General features: G+C 39.5%; 1 protein-coding gene across 10 annotated transcripts in view; it reads right to left on the bottom strand.

The window, feature by feature from the left end:
* ST7L (suppression of tumorigenicity 7 like) overlaps positions 1 to 18223 on the bottom strand; it is a 219620-nt gene that overhangs the window by 148164 nt on the left and 53233 nt on the right. For 6 of the 10 annotated variants that reach the window (XM_080648961.1, XM_080648956.1, XM_080648962.1 and 3 more), the window contains exon 14: positions 14785 to 14924. In XM_080648961.1, the coding sequence (XP_080505087.1) occupies positions 14785 to 14924 (140 nt within the window). Of the gene's footprint in view, positions 1 to 2042; positions 2282 to 11430; positions 14161 to 14631; positions 14925 to 18223 lie in introns of those variants that run through there. The other 4 variants (XM_080648957.1, XM_080648960.1, XR_013959478.1 and 1 more) reach the window with 4 other exon arrangements.

The raw sequence follows: 18223 nt of genomic DNA, 5'->3' as shown, positions 1-18223 counted from the left end.
ATTGCCAACCTTGAATGACAGCTCTAATCCATACTCTTCCTCAGAGAGATGCTGGAAAAATTCAATCAAAGACTTTAGACTATTTAAAAGAATGAAGTACTGCCTGGCCGTGAGGGTCTGTTTGTGAAAAGTCCTGTAGGTCTGACTCATGACCACTCACTGCCTCATTTCTCTTCCTCCCTGTAGCAGAGAGTAATTTCTTTTCCTTTCTCTCACCTCCCTCAGCAAGAACACCAACCGCTAAGTCCTTGCCAAATTGTCAGGCCCACTCCGGACATCGGCTTAATACAAGAGAGATTATGAAGGTTTTTTCCCCTCTGCTTTTCTGAGGTTTTATTTAAATGCCCTCAGTGGTCATAGGGCAGAAGCCCAAGTGGGGACATTGGGGAGAGTATGTTTCTCATCCCTGAGAGGCCCCTGCAGCCCAATTACAGCACCAGAGAACAATGTGATGCATTCCTGGGCAGGTCCGTGGGACCTGGGCGCCTGGGCCTTGTGGAGAGAGGTGCCAGACACAGAGCTCTCCGTAAGCAATCCTGCAGAGCTGCCCCCTGGGTGCAGAGATGAAATACGGGAGAGCTTCACATTACACAGAGACCTATAGCTCACACCTGGTTATTGATGGCCTTGGTGGAGGCCTCTGCCCCCACCCTCCACTTAGGAGCTGCCTGCTACTACGGGGGCTGGGCATCTTTGAAGCAATGTTGGAAAACAAGAGATGCTTCCTTTTCACGCTTTGCCCTCCCAGTCTGCACACAACCATGAAGATACACATACATATGAGGTGCACCTATACGGGCATACATATACATATATGAACATACACAAAGCTTCTCTCATGCTAGTCATCCTCCCCTTCCCCAGAAGCAAAAAATAAAAAAGCAACTAGATTTCAATCAAATTCTCCAAAACTCATACCAACAGCAGAGATTCAGCTATAACCAAAGAATATTAAAAAGTTACATGCAGGCAGCTGTTTGGTTTGGGGACCAGTTGTCACCTGGGGGTGGGAGAAGAAGCCAGAAAGGAATGGATAATGGACAATTAGCACCCAAGTGAGGGGTCTAAGACGTCTCAGGGCTGATTCATGCTGGAAATAGTACAGTTCATGCTCTGTATGCTGTGGATGGTGAGGCAGTATCCGACTGCTCATGACCTATCGTTCGTAACTCTGGTTAGGTTAGAAGCAGGAGAGCTTTGGGCTCCAGAGATGATCTCTCCAAGAGAGGTATTGGAGAGGAGCAAGCAGTGGCTCTAGTAGAGCAAATATGTCACAGTTACTGCACTGAACTGAGCTTCCCCAGAAGACATGATTCTCTTTGGGTGGTTGTCAGGTTTCAGGCATTAGCCAGTGGGTCTCAGTAATATCCTAGCCCTGCCTCCAAAGGGATAGAAAAGAAGGAGCGTATATAAGCACATTTCCCCACTTCCCTTTCATGACTTAAGAGGATCTTTAAGCATCTTTGTGGCTATTCCTCATTTACTTAAGATGTTTTAGTCATCCTGGATTTGAGAAAGCAAGGTAAGCATCCCCCCCACCTTGGCCCCCTAACTGAACTATCTTGGCTTCAAATTTGTCTTTGCTCACTTCCATTCTGCCTGAGTCTATGGATGGAGCAGCAGGCCACACAGTTCCCTTTCTTTGACCAAAAGGAACTGAAATCTGGTGACTTTATTTCAATACCACCAGCCCCTATAAGCAGGCCTGACCAAACAGAAAGGCTAAACTGAGTGAAGATAAAAGGAATACAGTTTAATCCACAGCTGTTCTACTTGACAACTTTTTCAAGGTAGGGCTTTCTTAAGAATAAATGTGGTACTCGCCCTGGCACCAGTGTGGTTCAGTTGTTTGGGTGTCGTCTGGTATACCGAAAGGTTGCTGCTTTGATTCCAGTCAAGGCACATACCCAGGTTGCGGGCTCAATCCCTGGTGGGAGGCATGCAGGAGGCAACCAATGGCTGTTTCGTGCTCACATCGATGTTTTTTTCTCTCTCCCTCTCCTTTCCTCTCTAAGGTAATCAATAAAAAATATTTTTAAAATGTGATACTCATAAAAAACATTTTTATGTACAAAATGCTTTAGCACATACATAATTCTCACACCAACCTTGTGAGGTAGAAGTTACATTCACTGTATAGGTACCATTCAGAGAGACTCGGTGATTTCTCCAAGGTCACGTTGGATATTGAGTGACTCAGCCAGAACTCAAACCTAGGGCTTCTGACTTCAAATCCAAAGACTGAGGATGCCTCGGGCTGGAGGCACCAGAATCCCAGTCCCTTCAGAAAAAAATGGATACAAAATATTCTAGGAGGGTACATCTGAGCAGAATTGACAAAAGGAACAGCCTAGGCCTTCTCTAACCTCATCAATGAATCCCCCTTTTGCCATTTCTGCCACATGATCACTAGACTAAGTGCTCCACATTTAATCAACTCTGGCTCTTAGTTTTTTCTATTCCTTTTTAGTTCTTCAGATTAACACTTAAAAATTTGTTTTAGTTTTATCTAGTTCTTTTAAAGTGATGCTGAATGTAAAGAAAAGCCACAGGCTTTGGGCTTTTAAAGTATGTATTAGAATTTCCTTTGAGACTTCACTCCTTTTTAAAATGCTGTCAACCGCTGGGCTAGGAAAGTAAAACAGGGAATGACAGTGCTAAAAAGCCATCCTATCCCAGGCTAGATGCCACTCCCGGCCTAGTAAAGGTCCTGGGACCTTTAGCTGAGACAGGTAATTTATCTACACCAAGGCAAGGAATATCTACCCTGCAGAGAAACCCCTGAAGATGAGGCAGACAAGAGATTTTCACTTGATCAAAAACTTTTGCAGCTCAACCCTTCCTCCCACGCTCCTTCAAAATCTGGACTTCTGTTTAGGTCCAACACCGTGACACAAAGCAGCTCCAAGAGAGATGTGTGCAAGAGGAACCCTTTCCTGTTCAACCCCGGAATGCATTTTGTTAGAGACAGCATAAGCCCTCACATATTCTACCTATCCCTCTCCTGCACCCCAACTGTGAAGCAGGAGGGAAAGCTGCAGGAACACAGTGCTCATCAATCACAGACCTGGGATGCTACAGCTTCTTGCCCTGGCCCCCCCTGGAGCTAGAGGGAGACTGCATGAAAACAGTCTACCTATAGGCAGGATTTCTCCCAGAGCAAACCTTACTTTTTGGTCCATCGATCTTGGCTCTCACTGCTCTCCCTGCTTTCCACCCCCACTGCCTCCGCATGTGGGCTCAGAAGTCATCATCTAAAGAATTCCATTGCTCACCTCCTGCATAGCAGCACAGCCCCATGAGGCCACACACCAGATGGAGGGGATAAAAGTACGAGGTCATGGCTTCTAGCAAGAGGCTTTTTCTTAAACTAACCCTGACTCCTGGAAGAGAGGCAGAGCAGGAGAGTGTCGGGTGAGTTGCTGACGACAGCAGCTTCATAGGTCGTGTGTAAAAAGGAAGGAAAGAGCTAACTTGTCTTTCAGTGGAAATTTCCCCACTCCCACCTCAGACCGACTCCTGGCTTCACATCTGCTTCCAGAAGGTGTCTGAGTAGAATACAGAGAATGTCAAACCAAAGGGTTAAATCCTTCCCAACTGTAGGGACCTCTCCAGCAGGCTGCCACACACATGCTGAGGTGGAGGCCAAGCCTGTTTCTCCAGGAATGTAGCTGTGAGGGAAAGGGAAGGGGAAAGGGTACGGAAAGTGGACTAAAGCTCAGGGGAACCTGAGAAGGTTGTCAGTAGGACTTCAAAATGCTTGTGTATAATAAACAATGACAACAGGATGGAGGAGGAGCATCAGTTCCAGAATCATCATGCTGTCAGGTGGCAGTGTACAGAAGCAATAATTACACAGAAACAGTTTAAGTAACCGACTGAGAAGTCTCAGAATATAGGCATCAGGAGAATGAGCCTAATCAGGCTTTCTACAAGACGTGGCTTCTGAGGTGGATTTTTAAAAGATAAGGTATGGACAGGTTGAGGGCAGTCAGAGACACATTCTAAATAGAAGGAACTGGTTTATGCTGAAATTTAGAAGCAAGAATGTGCAAGCAATATATAAGGAATTTCAAGCAAGTACATATTATATACACTGGGGAATACAGAGAAATTAGAATGCTGAGATCAGGACTTAAATAATGTGAGGTGACTGCATGTGCCTAGACTGTCAATGGTTCAGTCCCCTACAGAGACACACAGCATCTTGATCTATGTCAGTAAACACCAGGGCACCTGTGGGAACGCTCAGATGAGTCCATTTGTTACACATACAGGGACTAATGGAGAGCTACCCTGTAAAGCCCAACAAATGTGAAGTATCATGAACTACAGCCCACTATCATTTGAGATTCTGGGCTAAATAGATATCAAATATTCTATCCAGAACTGTGATGCATTAATGTAGGTTTACAAGCCCAGAACCTGGCATAAATCAAGCCCAACTCTTAAGAAATTGCAATATAAAAAAGGAATAATTTAATACAGAAAATACATGCTTCTTTCCCTTACTCTCAGCCTTACAACATGACAGGTCTCCTATGCCCCGGGCACACTGGATTTTTGTGGCTGGCAGACTCGTCTGACTTGAGGCCAGTGACTGTGAGGAGGGCTCTAAAAGAACTTTAGGGACCAGAAACCAGTTTTCTAATCAAAGGGAGACAGTTCCCGTGCACTATACAGGCTGCTAGAGCAGCAGCTAAAGACAAGACAAATTCCAATTTCATGACTTTCAATTAGGTCCCTGGCTTCTTGCATTTGTTGAAGATAAAGCAGAGCTATTTATTAGGTGTCTGCCACATTTCCTAACTGACCTTCCCTAACCGCTGAGGACAAAAACCACAAGGGCAACCTGTTCTTTCACAGCCCTTTCCTGGTGCCACTTCCAGAAACAGAATATTGGGATGTATATTTTATATTTGTAAATATTAAACAAGCCAAAAGGTGAGTAATAGCCTAAGTTTCTGCTTTACTTAACTCGCACAATTTGGTACTGGAAGGGAGGCAGCCACTTAACAGCAATAGCATTTGTTGGTATCATCTTAGTTTTTTCCTCCTTCCTAGGAAGATTATAAAAGGTGATTTCTGAAACCCTTCACAATAGAAAAGCTCAAGGGTTTACATTCAACTGTGACACGACTGAATTCATGAAGACGCATGTTTCAGGTTGCACTATAATTTCCCTATGTAACATAAACCCATGGAATCTGACATAAGCTGATTGCTCATGCTGTTATTTTATTTACATTTCTGAATGGAAGGGATTTCAATAATCATAAAATATCTAACTGACTTATTATTTTTCATCTGTTCTCCCAGAGCAGCTATTATAAAATAGGCATAGAGACAGAAGGCTCAACTTGTATGACTGGTTAAATAAGCAACCAGGGAAAAGGTTCTGCTCAAAAGCAATTTTTAAAAAATTCAATAAGGAGCTTGCGGCCAAACAAGAGATATGGTTATTCTCAATGCCATCGGAAAGATAAACGTTAAGTAACTGCATTCGTGATCTCTGTCCAACTTAGTCCTATGAGAGTAGGTGGTAGCTTCACAGGAACTCAGGGGCCCAGAGTTACTCAAGTCTTCCTCTAGAGACCTAGTACCAGCAGACACAATCTAGTTAAATGGGACACAGGTGAATGGGGAGAGTGGGATTCTCCTTACAACCCAGAAATATGAATGTGCCTTTATGGCGTTCCCCCTATAAAAAGGGAGAAATGTCCAGGATGCAGAATTGATCAGCAAAATTCAGCTTGGGAGAGAGGGACAAGGAGCCTTATTTTAGTGTCTTAATCCAATAGCCTTTCATTATTTCTTAAAATTAACATGATTTGTGCCTATTTTCAGAATCAGTGACTACAGGACAAATCTGATATTAGCAGTGGGCTCTGGGAAATTCTGAGTGGTTCTTTCCCATTCTCTCTCCTCAAGGCCATGTAATTGTAGTCTTAACTTTTGCTAGCCCATCCTGCTCACAATGACGTCACACTGCTTCATTTTCTAAACCAGGATGGCCCTTGGCCCTTATTAACCTGTCATTATTAACAATGAGAAGATATAAAAGAGAAAGTTGAAGATGTATGAGTATGGAGATTTTTACCTTATGGCAGCTACTGTGTGAATCTGAGGCGAGACCTTTCTTATTTAAATTTTGAATTGTGGAGTGTTTAATTTTTGATAAATTCTAAAATTTAGATAAATATAATGAATACCACAGTTTACAAAAAAACATGAGCTTTGCTAGTTAGGTGTAAAGTTGAAAGTCCTCTTAAAAATATTAAAAATAAAGAGACCTTTTTCTATCTCCTTTCATTTGACTGAAAGGAATTCTAACCAAATAAATTCTTCTAAAAGGAAAAGTCTTCATGAGTCTAAACTGACTTTTTGGGTCACTAAATCTCGTGTGAGGCACGTGAAAGTAATTCATTGGTCACTTAAGCTCAAATGAATAAATATGCAAAGATGAACTAATCTATTGTTGTGGTAGTAGCCTCTGTCTTATACTGATACATCTCCTGCCTGCCTCAGACCTCCTACCACTAGACCAGTGGTCAGCAAACCGCGGCTCGCAAGCCACATGCGGCTCTTTGGCCCCTTGAACGTGGCTCTTCCACAAAATACCATGTGCGGGCGTGCACATACAGTGCGATTGAAACTTCGTGGCCCATGTGCAGAAGTCGGTTTTCGGCTCTCAAAAGAAATTTCAATTTTGTACTGTTGATATTTGGCTCTGTTGACTAATGAGTTTGCCGACCACTGCACTAGACTATCAGTTACTTGTGAACTAGGATTGTATTGTGCACAAAGGTGCACAATAATGATCTGTTCATTGAATCAATAAATGAACAAACAAATTCATTAGTATTAACATCTAAATATAATGAATTCAAATGTCAGAATAATCGTTACCATATTACAGGATGTTCTAAAACAATAGTTAACATTTTTCAATGCTGAGGCTCTTGAAAAACTAAATTTTAAAAACAAATTAAAATAAGCTCTATTGGAGTCCTCCATTCAATAAGCCAATACTGAAAGAAGAATGTTTTCAGGGTATCCAGGATGAACTGCATGTTCTAGTGCAGTTATTTTAAAAGGAGGTATTACAATAGCTAAAGTACACAAAGAGCAAATTAATAAGAGAAGTCTACAAAGTTATGGCTTAGTTGAACTGGAGTCCCTGGACTCCCCATAAGGGCTAAATCCCAAAGGGATCAGTCAAGTAAATAAAAAATCCAGCTGAATTTTATCAGAGGGCAAAGTTTCAATTCTGAGTACCCCAGCAACCCAGGAGGAATTATGTGTAAGATTAGTAAAGTGCCTTCATCCACACCCCAGCCAGAGAACATTCTTCTATCTCGCTGTAACTGCAGGGAAAACAGCAGTGTATTTGCCTGCCAACAATAGTTGTAGCTATTCTCTAGATAGGAGCCTACCAACACTGAGAGATTAAAATTTAATTGTAAAGCTGCTGCTACCTGGGAGTAAAAGCTTGAACTCTGGCTTCAGAAATAAATTGGGACTCCAGCATATTGAATAGATGAAAACAATAGCTAGCGTGTCACTAACAGAGTGTGAGAATATGCTCCCTTCCTAAATTCTTCCCAAACACCTCCGCCTCCTCCTCCGTGTATCATATGGTAATGTGCAAGAGTGCTCAATGGGAACACAGCCCTTTGCTACACTTTGAACATATACATTTTGTTTCCAGAATGCCTGAAATTATAGGATGAGGTCAGAGGGTGGTTATGCAGTCTGAATTTCCCTGAATATCAGTTCTCTTAATTTTGCTGAGCATCATCTGAAGCCCAAATAATTTATTTTCTTGAAGTTGGCTGTCAAGATGGGCCTAAGGCAATCTTAATGTTATTACAGAACTAAGAGAGGTAATTTAATTTCCCCTCAAATTCAGATAGAATGCCATTAACAACCCATCTTTTATTGAGGCCTTATCAGCCAAAGGAACACACCCAAGTTTACCACCTATTGGTATAACTACTAGCTACTGAAAATTCCCAATTTAGCAAAAAAAAGCCCAAGTTACGATATTTTAAACCAAAAGGTTTACGTATTCTGTTCAGTTAACATCCCCCATGATCCTTCCCAAACTAATCCTTTGATTTTAAAGGAAGAGTGATATATATTTCTACTTTATATTACAACTTTTTTGACCATTTCAGGGAGTTAATCAAATTCTCTCTGAATCATTACAAAACGATGCCTAGTGCTTCTTTAGCATTACTGTACATTTTTGACAGGAGGGCGGCATTCTCTGTATGTGACGTAAATGACCAAACAGTTCTTTAAGTGGCTTGCTAGCAAGAACAAGAATGAAATGAGAAGGAATCAGTTTGAAAGACAGAAAAGCAAATGTGCATTCTTTAAAGCATCCGAGTTCATCAAATGGGCTTATACTATGAAGAGTTTTGTAGGCAGCTTATTTGTCTACTAATGTCTCTGGCCTTTGCAGTGAGCATTTTTGCACCCTGAGTGCCTTTCTACTTTCTGACAACCCAGATCAGCCTCTTCATTTAAAACTCTTCTCCACATTAATCTCCAATAGGAAGACTTACTTCTCTAGCAAAACCATTTTACTATCTCCACTCCATCATTCTGTATCCCCATTACTGTATTTGTTTTAAAAGTTATTCTTTTGTACTTGTTGTGAAGTGACATATTATTGAAACCAAGCATCTATACCATGACTAAAGGGCTATCTATTGTGTGATTTCAAGCAAATCGCTTAACTTTAATGACTCAGATTTCCCTATAACATTGGAAGATCACAATGTGTCCTCCAATGGGTCTGGTAAGAATAAATGAGAATATAAGCATACCTCTTTAAAAAAAAAGATAATAGCTAACTGAAGTCCAAATTATTCTTAGTTTGGAATTAAAATACATTAAGTAGTCATACTAATGTAGAACTTTTGAGCATTAGAAATTTGATTGGTTGGGGAAGGAGCTAAATTCCATTCAAGGAAGAAGTTAAAAACTGTCCTTCAAGGTTATAATTTTTTCCTGTATCTCATTATTCTCTCCGTTTAGAGGACTATGCCGAGTCTCCAAAAAACAAAGATGTTTTCTAAAACAAAAATCAGTAGGTTTCCTAATGTGATTCTAATATCACTGGTGTCATGGACTTGGAATGAGCGATTTACATCAGAATCTAAGCACAGCTCTTCTAAAAATGGCTATGCAGTCCATTTGCCCACATGCTAATGATTAAGCAATAAATGTATTAGTAGCAGTTACTACAGGATGTCCTACACTTTGGCACTGAGACTTTTACTTCCAGGGGAAAAGATAATTAAATATACTGCCAAATAAATTCAGGGAGAGCTTTTGTGAACATCATACTTAACAGGCACATATTAACAAGGTAAGAGGGTGCTTTCCACAAACTTCAAACCTGAATTAAACTCTGAGGAAGGGATATAGACTTGCATTGAAAAGTTCATTGTCCTACCTTTTATTCTTTTTTTTTTTTTCCTTTGAAAAGAAGAGTTCATATTTAGAAAATTTGGATGAAGAAGAACACGAGTGATTTCACAAATTTCTCACTCTGGAGTGATAACAATGAGAAGGAAGCATGAGAAATAATACCCTTAGAGAAAATAGAGAACATTTTTTCTCTTGCTACAGATAACAGTTAATAAATAAAATCAAAAGTGGAATATACCAGACTGCCCAAATAAAGACTTCAGTAGCACTAACAACAGAACAAAAATTAAGATTCTGACCTGTCACACAATAGATTCATTTTATTATCAGGATGGTCTTTGGGAAATCCCTCAGATATATAGCTGTGGAAACAGCATGGCTATAGAACAATATTTTACAGGACTATAGGCTTGGTAACAATTCAAGATATTTAAAAAACTATATCAGTTCTTATGAATTAAAGAAGTTTCATAGCTTTGAAAAATAATCAATTTTCAAATAAAGTGAAGAAACTTATCTTCACTTCTTGTCAGTTTAATTTCTGCATGTGGCCCTATGTATTTAATAAAGAAAAATACAACTATCATGTTTTAATATTAATAAATGAAGGCAGATGGAGAATATAAAAATGTTTTTTTATATTTCATTAGAGGCCTGATGCATGAAAATTCGTGCACTGGGGGAGGGGAGGTCCCTTAGCCCAGCCTGGCCCCTCTCACAGTCCGGGAGCCCTCAGGGGATGTCCTACTGACGGGCCTAAGCTGCAGTCTGGCCTTCCTCTGCGACATGCTGGCTGATCAGGGGAAGGTGCCACTCCCATTACCCCGCTGCTGCTGCCACTGTCGGCCGCAGCAGCTACGAAGCCTGAGCCCCAGGCTTTGTCTGGGTGGACGTCTGTCCTAATTAGCATATTACCCTTTTTTTAGTATAGATGTCACTTCTTATGACAATTGAAAATTAAGAACCTTTAAAAATAGTATTTATTTTTTTCTACAAGTATATATCAACATATAGTTATAATTTTCTATCAAGTTCCCTAGTTATGAGGACAATCTTTGCCCTGGAAAAATGATGAGAATAGTGAACAAACCTCAAACATTTTGATCACTATGTAGTAAAAGATATTTTGGCATTGATAACTGCTTATTATTTTTTAAAATGTAATTTTGGGAGAAAAATGTTAATTATTTTGGGGCAGAGGCTGAAGAAATCCCAGTGAGACATTCTGTAGAGAGGTCTTTCGTTAGTGTAACATCTGACCTTCTATATCTTTGGAAATCATGCAACTTGGCTAATGTACTCCTTAAAGAATTAATCAAGTAGATTGTTAGGCCCTAGTTACAGTGGAGCCAGCCAATTATGAGTTGCTCAGAAATTCATCACTGGCATGTCCAACCACATTTTCCCACATAAAGATTAGTAGAAATATGTGGAGACAGGGTCCATTCCCACCCTAGCACAGTGTTCAGTGAAACAAATTTCAACAGCGTTTTCCCTTAGCAGAAACAATTTATTTGGGAACTTTCTTGATTCCTGTCTTTACCCATAACACCTTTTCCACCCCGCAACATTGCAAAGGCTGCCCTATTTAGTTAAAACTAAACCAGGAATTTTTATATTCAAACACACTTCTGAATTCAGAGCACCAAAGTCACATGCCACAAGCCTGAATTCATCACTGTTATTGAAATCCCCAAAGACCAACACTATCTTTTCACTGCTGTGATAACGCCCTCCCAAGGCTTACTGAGAAGAAAGCTTTGCATGCTATAGAGAAATGAAAGCGCCAGAGTAGGTGAAGATTGGTTCTCTAAGGAGAGGACAGTGCTGCTTCTTGCACAAAGAAGCTCCTTTCAGATAAGCAGAATCAGATTCCAGTCCGCTTGTTTGCTGGCTACCCTTACTTTGAACTCTCATATTTAACCCAGCAGGCTTCAAAGCAGGTGAGAAAATGACCTACCACTTAAAAGCAATTTTTTCTTTTTCAGGAATTCTGGCCTTGGAGAATATCAGCTCTAATATCAGCACATTCCACATCTCCAGGGATTTATGCAATTTTTTTCATTGCTCTATGTCTAATGTCAAATTAAGTTTTATCTCAGCCAGGAAAAAAAAAAATCAGAAAAAAAGTCCTAACTCACTGAAAATGAGGTCTTATTCCACATTACTTTATTCTACCATACAAAAGGAGAAAGGGAACTAAAATCACAAACCATGCCATTGGTTCCCTTCCATTTATCAAAATCTGATGTGCAGTGTACATCATTAAAAATCATTGTTCCCTAGTGTCTTGCTTTGAGAAAAAGCAATTTTTGTTAACAAATACATTTTAACAAATTCAAACTGAATTTACTCTAGCATGTGCACTAATACAAAAAGATATTAGAAGAGGAAGAGACAGTGGTGACAACTAAGGAAATTTAAATTGCTTTGCCTGACTAAACAGAAAAGCAGTATGTTTCAAAGAAAATTCTTCATTCCTTTCCACTCTATCTGACTTAATTGAAAATCCTAAGAAAGGCAGTTTGAAAACTTACCAATAGGTTCTGTTCTATGAGACGTTTGCCATGGCTAGAAGCTGAAACCTTTCTGCACTTTCTGTGGTCCACATATACATAAGGTACCGGAAGTACAGTCCTAACAATACTGTTTACATGTTTACACACCATTTACACTGAGGGAAATGCATTTTGAGTTTACACTTAGTACATAGCTCCCCCAAATGTGAAAGGGGTAGGGTCTCCTGCTATAGCTGTGCTTTGGTAATGATGACGACAATGACAGTGGCGACAACAGCTAACACTCACCTAGTTTTTACTATGGGCAGACACGGTTCTAAACACTTGACATGTTTTAAACACATTTAACCTTCACACACACAAAAGACCTTGTGAGGTAGTACTATTCTCACTTGACAGTGAGGGGAGAAAAGGTTAAGTAAAATACTCGATGCTGCATAGCCAATAAGTGTCAGGGTCAGAATCAAAGAAAAGCAGCCTCTGCTCATAACCACTCAGCAATGCTGCCCCTTCTCTACCTTGAAAAGGTGGTACTAACCAGGTGTTCTAAAATCTTCTTTTGGGGGGAAAGTCGAGCAGGGCTTCTCATTTTAATATGCATATAGGATGGCCTGGGGATCTTGTTACAATGCTGATTCAGGCAGTCTGGAGTGGTGCCTGAGATTCTGCAATTCTAACAAGTTCCTGGGTCATCAATGGTGACGCTCCCAGTGCATAGAACAAACTTTATTAAGTGGTGAAGATGTAGGATGTGAGCCTCTTATTCCCTTGCTGGCTGGCTGGCTATTGAGTCATTTATAGGTTATGTCTATACGCTGGAGACGTTCCATACCACAATCATTTTCCATTTATTCTTAAATGGAACCTGCCCTTGGAACTGCTGCATACTGAATATTGGTTTGCAGGTAATTTCAGTAAATACTTAGCTTTTAGGAACTTAAAACATATATATATGAAAACCACAGGGATTGGTTGTAAAAGTTTGCTGTCGGGCACATTTTTAACACTATATATCACCAACTATACAAATATCAGAAGATAGAAAATAAATGCCTGTTCATTGTTCATCAACCAGAATCACAGTAAATTAATATCTTTTGGCCTAAAAAAGGAGCTTCCACTTTAAAATCCTAATAATTCATTCTCAGACCCTACTAGAAGAGTGCCAAGGAGCTTGTGCTATGCAATCTTCAAGGCCCTTCTGGTGCATCCGTGATCTCAGTAAGGCAGACACTACCTACCAATACCAATGGAAGAGCTGATGGCAAGTACACTCCACATTAATTTTAGCCAGTGCCTCATGGAAGTACACCACTAACATCTGTCACATCTCTACTACAGACTCTACATCTCCCTCCTCGCTCTAGTTCACCTCCTTCCCACTGCCCCGAGACAAACCCAGTATTGAAGCAGCTCTCCCATTGTTTCCTATGATCTCAAATGCAGAGCTGCATTTATTTCCAGTTGCTAAATGGATGGGATTCCCTTTCTAGGCCATTTTTTCCATGCCGAATTACACAGTAAGGTCATTTCAGTTTGAGATGCACTCACTCAATCAGCACCACTGCAAACAACAGAGTTATGGTATAATCACTAAGCTTCCTTTTTACACTAAAAGAAAAGAGGATAGTCAGCTTCCAACCCAAATATCTATAATCCCTGAACAACAGAGAAAGTCATTCTTCTTGAAGCTTGACCCAAAATCAAGTGTGGTCTCAGACTCCTAGGCCTACAGCCAGTGGCAACTTAACACATTATACAGTTGACCTTCAGGGAAAAAGGGAAACCAGCGCTCTTACTACTGGTGCCAGAAGAAAACCAACTAATCTTTAAGGCACAGAACAAACTATTCTTAAGGCAGGAAAAGAAATTGGGAGGAAACAGGGAGTTAGAATGGAGGTATTTAGAGAAAAATATTGAAATCACATTACCAAGTAAGGGCTAGTGTTTCTATGGTTCTCAGTGCTCTTCTATTTGGGAATAAAGGAATAGTCATTTTCTTTTTAGGTTTGAACTCTTATTACCTGGTAAAAATGCAAAGATGTACAAGAAAGACACATTTTTTTAAAAGGCTTAGAAACTTAACAAGAATTCTCTTTGGTAATTTTACTTTGAGCCAGTGATAGTAATTTTATGTAGAAGAGTAAATAACCACGGGAGACCCTCTGTAGAATCCGTCCTCAAGTACTTTCTGGACCTGGATAAGGAAATGGGGAAGTAGTTCAAAACCAAAGGGTAAAAAGGAAGATAAAGGTCTACACATGGTTCTACACTCCAGGGCAGGGACGGTCAATATGCAGATATTGTAACAGGGAGAACCTCTGAGTGAAGAGGCACATCTGTACCCAGTGCGAATGTCCTAACTGTCCCATATTACTTACTTATTCTCCATCTTAGTCGCACTCTTGAAATAAAAGTTCAGCAAATACTTAGAACTAATAATTTCATTTAAATGGAAAAATCAAATGGCTTGTTTATAAAATAGGGATTATTTTTAAATACCAAGAAAATGCATTTAAAAGAATTGGATTATTCTTTAGCTAGTAACAAGTGCTATGTTTACCACCAAACGTGATCTACAAAGACCAACTTTATAATGTTATGCCATTATTTTCTTCAAACTTTTAAGCAATAAAAATATAGCTCAAATCACCGAAAACGTATGTTTGACATATTTATGGCATCAAGTTTACAAATCAATTCCTGTAATTTACTATAACAAGTATCATCCACCACACAACTGGTTTAGCACAAACACATTAGAGATGGTTTCTTGTGTGTTTTACAAGTGCTCTACACAAGTCCTTGAGATCATACTTACAGCTTTAGCAAAAACACCCATGATTTCAGGAAACTGGTGTGTGAGAAGAGCTATCATTGCTGTAGAAGAACACAGTCCTGCTGTGAAATAGATGAAAAAAGGAAGCTCCTTCTTTGGGTAAACAGATACTTGATGAAAGGCTGCAAGGGAGAAAAGGCAGAAGTAGGTTTTATTTAAGAATACACTGTAAGCCAGTTTTAATATTTTCAAACAAAATCTATTTTCTAAAACTAAAAAGAAAACTAATTAAAAAATAAAAAAGAACAAGAAATCTCTGGCTAAGCAAGGTAGAAAAAAATTATCCATTATTTATTCCAGTATCCACAGGGTATCCACATAGCCAGAATACTGTGCTGGCCACTGCGAATAGGATGGCATCGTGGGAAAGAGCACTAATTGTAAAGTCATGCTGAGGTGGTTTTGAAAAAGAGCTTTGTCACTTATTAACTGTGTGATCTTGAATAAGTTGCTAAACCCTCTATTAGTTGCTAAGGAGTTGTTATGATGAACATTCTAAGCCCTTAATAAATGTGAGTTATTATAATTCTTGCTCTTTGTGAACTCAGAGGGGAGTATAGAGATTGAGAGTTAGACATATGGTTGGAGATTTCCCCAAACCATCAGTTATTTATTTTACCCAGTTATTCTATACTAGAGGCCCAGTGCACGAATTCATGCAAGGGTGGGGTCCCTCCACCTGGCTGGTGATCAGGCCCATCTGGCCGGTGGCCGGGGAGGGCTCCAGGGCATGTCTGGCCCCGTCTTGCCCAGTCCCCATTGGCTGGACCCCAGCAGCAAGCTAACCTACTGGTAGGAGCATCTGCCCCCTGGTGGTCAGTGCATGTCATAGTGACTGGTCGGTTAACTGCTGGGTCGGACACTTAGCATATTAGGCTTTTATATATAAAGATGTGGCATCTCATTGAGCAGTATAAAAATTGAACTAGAATACCAAAGCCCAAGGATTCTAGACATAAGTGAAATCCCGTGTCTTATTTTACTACATTCAAACATTTATTCAGATTATTATTTTTCTAATAATTGGGTACAGTAGGTCCTCAGGTTACACTGGAGATCCATTCCTACGGTGCGACATAACGCGTTTTCGCCGTAAGTCGGAACCCACCTACATAAGCACCTACATCACTCACATGGAGCCCATACACAGCAGTAATGAAGTAAAACAGTAAAAAAAGTTTAAAAGAAAAATAACAATTCCTGACCTTTACTTGTGGTAAATAAATAATAAAAAACATAAAGCACATATGTACATACGTTGAAATGATGGAACTTTTTTTTAATTTCTTTATTGATTAAGGTGTTACATATGTATCCTTATTCCATTACCTCCCCTATCCCCCCTACTCATGCCCTCACCCCCCTGTTGTCTGTGTCCATTGGTTAGGCTTATATGCATGCATACAAGTCCTTTGGTTGATCTCTCCCCCTTACCCCCACCCTCCCCTACCTTCCCTCTGAGGTTTGATGGTCTGATCAATGTTTCTCTGTCTCTGGATCTATTTTTGTTCATCAGTTTATGCTGTTCATTATATTCCATAAATGAGTGAGATCATGTGATATTTATCTTTCTCTGACTGGCTTATTTCACTTAGCATGATGCTCTCCAGTTCCATCCATGCTGTTGCAAATGGTAAGATCTCCTTCTTTTTTACTGCAGCATAGGAACTTTTTTTAATATAAATAAATGGGAGATGGCGACGTAACCACGAAACGACATACATCGAGTCCGACGTAACCCGAGGACTGCCTGTATTTCATTACCAATGGTATTCAAGTACTTATATTTTATTTGAAATTTGAAAATACTTGTATAACAATGCTAAGATGAGCCTATGACAATGCTTGGCACACAGTAGGTGCTCAATAAATGTCTGCTGAACTGAAAGCTATTCTGGGACTTCATTAGCCCAGGAAGTTGACTGCTCAGAGCTGGACACAAACCTGAGGAATTCCTAATGTAATATCCTGCATAAGTAAGGGATGACTAATTCAGTGCTGAATCAAGGTCAGCTATAAATTTCACTTCTTTAAACATAATGATTCACAGAACATATTACACCTAAGTTTCCTTCAGTAGACATGATATTTTTAGGTCCTATACTATATTCAGAAAATATAGACCCAAAACCAAACTCATTAAAAATCCGAAAAATGTCCAGGGCCTTGAGTCATGTTTAAAGTGAAAGCACAACAAATCTGACTTTTTTTAAAAGTCAGAAACATTAGAAGCTGTGGACAACACTGTGCTTTCAGCACCCAAAAAACAGCATTCCCTTTCGCCCCATCCCTCAGCCATGAGAGGCCAACCTCTTCAAGCAAACCACGAAAACCAAACCATGGTATTCTCAAAGATGGGAAAAAAGTTATGTATACCAACGGTTACTATAACTGCTATCATTTGAGATACAGCAAAATTAATAATATTAATTAAACTGTACGGCATTTTATGGTTTACAAAGTGCCTTTTCATTTATATTACCTTTATATCTTTTAATGTAAAAGTAATATAAATTACTAAGAAATAGACAGTATTATTCCCACTTTATAAGGTAGGAAACTGTATAGCTTTAGTAAGATAATTTCCTAAAATATGAGATTTTTATACTGTAGAAGAGACCTAATTATTTATTGCTTTCTGTAGATTCATTTCAGTCAATGTTTAGCTAATACATCAATATAATGGATGACTAGTACAGAAACACTCCCTTGGAAGTAAGTTCAAATTTCATCACTGGCTTGTAGAGAAAAATTTATCAGGAGGCATAAAAGACAACCAAAGAGCTATGTGAACTAAGGGAATAGTTCAAGTCTGAACTTATGAGGCTCATAAGCAAATTCCAGAATGCTGTAAGTCATATCAAGGTTGAAGGAGAATTGAAAACAAAAAACATTAAGTACTCCTGAGTATTAGAACTCCACATTATTAAAAATGTGTTCATTCTACCACAGTCAGAGACAGAAAAAAATACTCTAAGAACACGCAATATAATATATCCCTGGAATTTGCATATGAGTCGCACCCTAGAAATAATAAAGTCCTGCCAAGAAGCGAACTGTCTGTTCTTATAGCCTATGGCTCTGAGAATACATGATAATAACCCTGGTTTTAGTCATATAATTACTCTGTAAAGTTGGCCTTATATCAGGCAACCTTTGTAATGATTCGAGGGACATTATTTTAGGCTAAATGTATTAGCTTAATATAATACACTCTTAAATATTGATGCTCCATAATTAAAAATATGTTCCTTTGCCTTAAATATATTTGTTCCTGTTAAAATGGAAAAACATAATAATTACTACCACCATCATCCTAGTAAAGACAATTTCTCACCCATGACCGGCTTATTGCTAAAGTCAATGGATTCTTCTCAGTAATTACGAACCTTACTTAATCTCTCAGATACTCCTCCTCACT

The sequence above is a fragment of the Plecotus auritus genome (genome assembly GCF_963455305.1).
Source record: "Plecotus auritus genome assembly, chromosome: 12".
Taxonomy (NCBI): Eukaryota; Metazoa; Chordata; class Mammalia; order Chiroptera; family Vespertilionidae; genus Plecotus; species Plecotus auritus.
This window is presented reverse-complemented; position numbering and strand designations above follow the sequence as displayed.